This window comes from Mercenaria mercenaria, chromosome 7 (assembly GCF_021730395.1).
Source record: "Mercenaria mercenaria strain notata chromosome 7, MADL_Memer_1, whole genome shotgun sequence".
NCBI lineage: Eukaryota > Metazoa > Mollusca > Bivalvia > Venerida > Veneridae > Mercenaria > Mercenaria mercenaria.
The window spans coordinates 15841675-15848173 of record NC_069367.1 but is presented as its reverse complement, the minus strand read 5'-3'; the positions used below and the strand labels follow the sequence as shown (position 1 = coordinate 15848173).

The 6499-nt window shown below is 35.3% G+C and overlaps 1 protein-coding gene across 10 annotated transcripts in view; it reads left to right on the top strand.

Annotated features, from left to right (window-relative positions):
* The first annotated feature begins 434 nt into the window (after positions 1-434).
* Positions 435-6499, top strand: part of LOC123556030 (peripheral plasma membrane protein CASK-like) — a 286974-nt gene continuing 280909 nt past the window's right edge. For all 10 annotated transcript variants that reach the window (XM_053547676.1, XM_053547672.1, XM_053547675.1 and 7 more), the window contains exons 1-2: positions 435-584; positions 4274-4334. In XM_053547676.1, coding sequence (XP_053403651.1) covers positions 4276-4334 — 59 coding nt within the window. In that variant the 5' untranslated portion in view covers positions 435-584; positions 4274-4275. The remainder of the gene's footprint in view (positions 585-4273; positions 4335-6499) is intronic.

Below are 6499 nucleotides of genomic sequence, written 5' to 3'. Positions count from 1 at the left end.
GTTTGAAAATAAGCAGCATCAAATACGGACATTTAAACAGCAATCATGTTATCCAACATAGCAGACTTACAAAAACAAAGAGAAAAAAAAACAGAAAAAAACCCAGAAAATCCTCCTTGTTAAATCGATCATTTTTAAAGCAAAAAAGTTCTTAAAACAAACGAAAACTTATGTACATTTTTAGCGTAAAATATCCTTATTTGAAAGAAAAAAAACCGTCTTAATTTATTATACTTTGATTTTTTTCTCAAAAATACGTTTTAAAAAGAGGGCCGAAAGGGGGGGACGAAATGAAAGGACCAATTTGAAATCTCCGAGGGGGACGAAATGACCAAATCGGGGACGAGTTGACTGGGGGACGTGTTGACTAGGGGACGAGTTGACTGTAAATCAATTTAACGGGGTGAAATTTAACTTTACACCGATCCCAAAATTCTGCACATTTCCGGGTTTAGAAGTTGAGATATTTTTTGGAATAAATTTTACAGTATTAGACACCACTGCTATTTTTTGTGATGACAGTACGCCTGTAGTTACTTTTCTTATTCATATCCAGACGAGTTTCGGTTGCAAGTCTCCATAAGGTGAACAAAATCTTCATTTTTGCCACACATCACACTTTCACGTTTTCAGTTTTGTCTTTGAACTTGCCATGTAGCCTAGGCTAGTACTAGGCATAGCATGCACACAAAGGGTTAAAGATACTTAATTTTAATCGGAAATATTTTTGCAAGTGGAAGGCTTTTACTTTGATCATATTTTTAAGCTATTCCTGTGTTAAATTGGACTACACTTGTTTTGTTTCATACCTCTATGGAGTACTCTGCTTTCCTGCAGCTTAGGCAGGCTGGACACATTTCTTGAATAGGCATAAAAGCACATTCAGTCTGCAAAATGGGTCTTGAATCTGAAATGTGAAATAAATGTACAGTGTATGCCATCATGTTGTTGGTCTGCCTAATACCTTCAGTGATTTTTTCCCAGTATTTTGCAGCCGATTATCGGCTGTTTCCCCTGGACAAAAATTTGCGATCTTTTTCCCAAAAGTTATATTTTCTCCTTTGAAAGGTTATGTTTTACCATCTGAATTTTAGGAAAATAAAACGTAATAAGCAACATGATGCAAAGTGGATATCTTTACAAAATTGACGTTTCAATACTAAATCCAAAGAAGTCTGAGCCGCAACTACTGACCATGTCAATTGTTTCTAAATATGACCTGAGTGATTATTGTTTATTGATAATTACATCACAGTGTTTAGTCCTGACAAGTGTCACTACAATACACTGCTGAATCGCGGGTTAATGATCCTTGATTCTTTAGCAAGTGGTAAACACGGGTCATGGGTCTTGGCTGTCATTGATTGATAATTATGTCATGCTGTTTATTCCTAACACATGTGGCTGCAGTACACAGCAGTTTCATGGTTTAAATGAGTTTTGCTTCTTTAGCAAGTAGAAAACACGGACAGTCAGTTGAAGTGCAAGTTAGTTTGTATCTTCATGCTATAATTCAAAGCATGTTTACCGATTAACTAAATACCGGTCTTTATGTCCAACAATCTTAACACACATGTTGAAAAAATAGAAGCTAAACACTGTGATTAAGTAGAATTTAAAATAAAAATATGACACCTTTGTGCCTGGGTAAACTTGTTTACTTTTATCACTGAAATATCACCAAACAAGTGATTAGTTTCAGGGCTCTCGCGAGTGGGCGACTTGAGCGAAATAGGCGCTCTTGAACTTCAAACTTTGCTCAAATCTAACCTCAAAGCGAAATGCAAGTCGCCCGATTTTCTTTGAGTTTCCGCACTTGCTAATTACTGCTACCCGGACTTTTGACAATTTGCATGGTGCCATAACGAGTGTCGAATACACAAACACGCCGGTAGCATAATTTAAGCTCTGCCTACTTCAGGTACTTGCGAGATTTTCCCGAGAAGTGTGAAAGCAAATCAAATTATCCGATACACCAGATTCGATTGTGTTCAGCCAATTAGTGCCGTGTTTACGTCTTTGACACTTCGTGTTTTATTGTCAACATGTTCGAGTGCAAAAAAAACAATGTTTTATAAAGAAACTGCTGATTAACCAATGCGATTAATTGGAATATTGTACACAATTATTTGTTATCAGGAAGGTCTAATATGTATCAGTTGTTCCAGTTGTTATCTATGATAAAATAACAACATGTAATGTATTAACTACGTTAAATTGACTTCCGTCGATGAATTTATTTAAATATGTATTTCTAGTTTACACAGTTTACTTTCAGTTTTATTCAAGTGAGATACTGACATTCCTCGGTGAATGACACGGTGTTAATAATAAACACTTCATACAAGATATAACCAAAATTTGACGGGTTACTTTTACAGAATCGGCTTGAATTTTGAAAATGACTTTTTTCAGAATTTTGAAACGAAACAATAACCACTGTATGGGAAATGATCTAACTAAGAAAATGAATGGTCACATCAATGCTTTTTATCAAGAAACAAGAAAATTACAACCACCTTTCGAATCACTCAACATCATTGCGGTAGGAAAAGTCTTCCCTGACTTCTCCCTAAAGTCTCCCCACTTCTCCCTAAATCAGCTTGAGGGAGAAGTGACCTCCCAAAAAATTGGACCTAGCTAGACCCCTGAGTTTTTTAAACAATGCAAAATTTTGTCAGTTTAGTTTTTCTCAGCTTGATTAGATCTATCTAAATGCACTGAACCCAATGTGACAGTATTGTTTGTCAAAGTACGGTCCAAATTTCTGGCTGGTAACATTTAAATTTTTTGTGCTCAGGCAAGGAAAATAAGACTATTTATTAAGAGAATGGCATGTTTGAAGCAGAACTAAAAAATTATCAGAAGGGAAGGAATAGTTTTAAGCCAGACTGGACACTTGTTTAGAAAACGATAACTGCAGTTTTTCTTGTTTTGTCACGTATTTTCGCGACTGAAATTTCAAGGGTTTTGATGTGTTCTTTCACTTTTGATTTTTTTTTTTTTTTTTTTTTTTGGAAGAAGGGTAGACAAATTTTGTAAAAAATGTACAATTCAGTTTTGAATCTCTATCCATTGATTGCAGAACATTCATGGAAGGCATAAAATCTAAACATAATTATGTCACTTTTGGTAGTTCTGTTTGATAGCATAGATCTTAATATAACAAATTATATTTATAATATAATACATTGTTGTGAGTCAAAAAATAAACTTCTCAAAAGGTGCTACATGTTACTTTGTATTGTAGTTCCTGCAAATTAGTACTGGGAGACACTGTCTGTTAGACTGTTTCTATGAATTCCCAGTGCCTATGTTTGAAATTTGGATTTTCCTCTTTTTGGGATTTATCACGCTATATTTTCCCCTACAGAAAGCCACAGTTGTTTAGAAAATCCCCAAAAGATCACTGCTTATCCAGCTTCCAGTTGTAAAGTCCCAGGTAATTCACTTACCAAAAACAAAAAACACCAAGAATTCACTACCAAATAACAAAAATGACTGAACAGTTATATTAGGCAAATGAAGCTCTGTTTTGTGAATTCTTATACACAGTGACTGATTGTTCAGAATATTTTTCGACTTTGATCCACTGTGCTTTAAGATGTTTCTCGATACACCTCATTTTGATGATGAAGAACTGAAACTAAAAAATACATATGTGGAATTCCAAATTAAAACCTGTCAAGTTTAATTGCCACATGACAGCGTAATGTCATACTAATATTTCAGTTATGTTTAGATCTATATTGAAAATTTTTTAATCAGTGGAGCGGATCTTCCATGTTTGTGTGAATTACAGGATTTTTCGAAATCTGCATTCTTTAATTGTTTTAATAGTGGAATGAAATGGTATCTGTCTGGTAGTTTTAGAAATTAGATGCACAATAAACAACTGCTCAAGGTAATTCATCTTGCGATATTATGGTCTGTATTTGGAAAGCAGAATTTATGAACTGGCTCCTCGCATAAAATTTGACAACCTCACAGGGCCACTTGTCTGCATATACCTATATTGTTAAGGCTTGGTTACGTATCTGGGCAGTTAATTGGACCTGTGATACCAAGTCATCTCACTGAAGCCCTTGTTAAGTGGTGTGAGAGCTACATTTTCATTAAGGAATATTTCCGATTTGATTTTGAAAGATTTTGTATCAATATAGATTGCCTGACCAATGTCATAATATCAGTATATCATTATTTAGATAAAGGGAGACAACTCTACCAGAATGTGAAGTGTTTACAAAACTGAAGTTTTTATCTTTTATTTTAGGGATGGCAGAAGACGAGGTGTTGTTTGATGATGTCTATGAACTACAAGATGTGATTGGAAAGTAAGTGTGTATTATGTGTTAAGCCTCTAATTTAAATATCAGAAGTCTGTAACATGGAATCCTGGTCAAGACAGAGGCCTTTAAACCACTTGATAATTAGGCCTGTGGTTATCTGATTCTGATATTCAGCATAGTGGCTATTTTGAGTTGTGATTTAGCATGGTAGATGAGAGTAGAAATGAATACCAGATAGCAGGGAGGTCGGAATTTAATGTAAATATTGTTCAGCTCATTTTTGTTCCTATTTGTAGTAATTACTTACTGTAAGCTTTTCAGTCAGTAACTTATCTGTATAGAAGAAGTGATATAAAGGTTATTTTAGAGATATATTAATTATCGAATTATTGATTTGAAAAGTGACAATGTTTTCTCCTGTACAGCCATTATTCTGTCCCCATTTACCATATACCACCAGGGTTTTTTCAGATGTATTTTGTTTTCTATATATATATTTAATATGAAGGGGAATAACTCTTGGTTGACTATATTTTCATTTTCGTTGATTATCTCCAGTTCTCTGTAATGCTAAGTTTTTATGTGTTTTGACTGATGACCTGCAGCTTAAGCCATAGCTAGCACCTTACCTACTACACAGCTGGCCTCATTCTGCTGTTAGACATTGCTCGGACATCGGAAACCAAGGACTGAAGATGATAATATTATGCTACATTAATATATTAATTGTCTCGCCCACTTTTAGTGGAAACGATTCTAAACAATCACAATTCTGGAGGCTTTATTTTACACCTTTGAAAATTCACAAAAATGACAATGTCTCGAAAACCATTACATATATTGTTTTGAAACCTTGTAGGATGGCTCAAAAACCTGCTCCCCTAGTGACCTTGGCCTTGAAGAAATTATCACTATTTTTTTTATGCTTTTGAAAATTTGCCAAAATGACATGTCTCAAAAATCGTTAAGAGATATTGCTTTGAAACCTTGTATGATGGTTCATAAACTCATATTACATCCCCCATGGTGAGTCCTGGTCCCCCTAGTGACCTTGAAGAAATCAGCCTTTGAAAATTCACAAAAATGACAACTTTTCAAAAAATTGTTACAGATACAATAGAAGATGGTTTTAAAATTCATTTTGCATCTATCTCCTTTGAGCGAGACACTTTAGGCAATGACCTTGTTTACTATAACTAAGCTCCTGATGTATATGAACAGTAACACATTTAAAAATGTAATACAGATGACAGATGAGAAAAAATACAAATGAGCCGCGCCATGAGAAAACCAACATAATGCGTTTGCGACCAGCATGGATCCAGACCAGCCTGCGCATCCGCGCAGTCTGGTCAGGATCCATGCTGTTCGCTAACGGTTTCTCTAATTGCAATAGGCTTTGAAAGTGAACAGCATGGATCCTGACCAGACTCCGCGGATGCGCAGGCTGGTCTGGATCCATGCTGGTCGCAAACGCATTATGTTGGTTTTCTCATGGTGCGGCTCAAATGATTACAAATCTTTAAATTGCTTTATAAGTTAAGTACACATGACAGACTTAAAAGAACCATAATTGTATCGGTATTGCAAATCTTGATGTTTAGATCAGTGGTAACGTAGCACTGGTTGGTATACATCATAGTTAAGTTTTTCGACAACTAGTTGTTTAGTTGATTGTTTGTAAATAGCCTATAGATTTCTATCATGCCATACATTATACATTTGCTGGGTATATTTTTATATATATATAATAATTTATCTTTTTATTTTCAGTTCTTTTTAATATCAAGTAACAAAATTGTGTTACTCTTGGGACATTTTAGCCTTAGTTCTCTTGAAAAGCGTTTCATGCATATGATATAATACGACAGATAGTATCTGAGATACAGACAAGAAAGGGGCCTCCATGGTGGAGTGGTTAAGGTTGTTGACTTTAGATCATTTGCCCCTCATCGATGTTGGTTGGAGCCTCACTCGAGGCGTTGAATTCATCATGTGATGAAGCCATCCAACTAGCTTACGGAAGGTTGGTGGTTCAACCCAGGTGCACTCTCTTGGAATGTACCATAGTACTGTGCCGTTGCATCCTAGTTAAATTGTAAAGGTTGTGCAAGGGCATACTGTAATACTGCTTGGAGATCCTAGTTAAATTACCATAATACTGTGGCTGGATGTACTATAGTACTGTGGGAGGACATTCTAGTTTTACT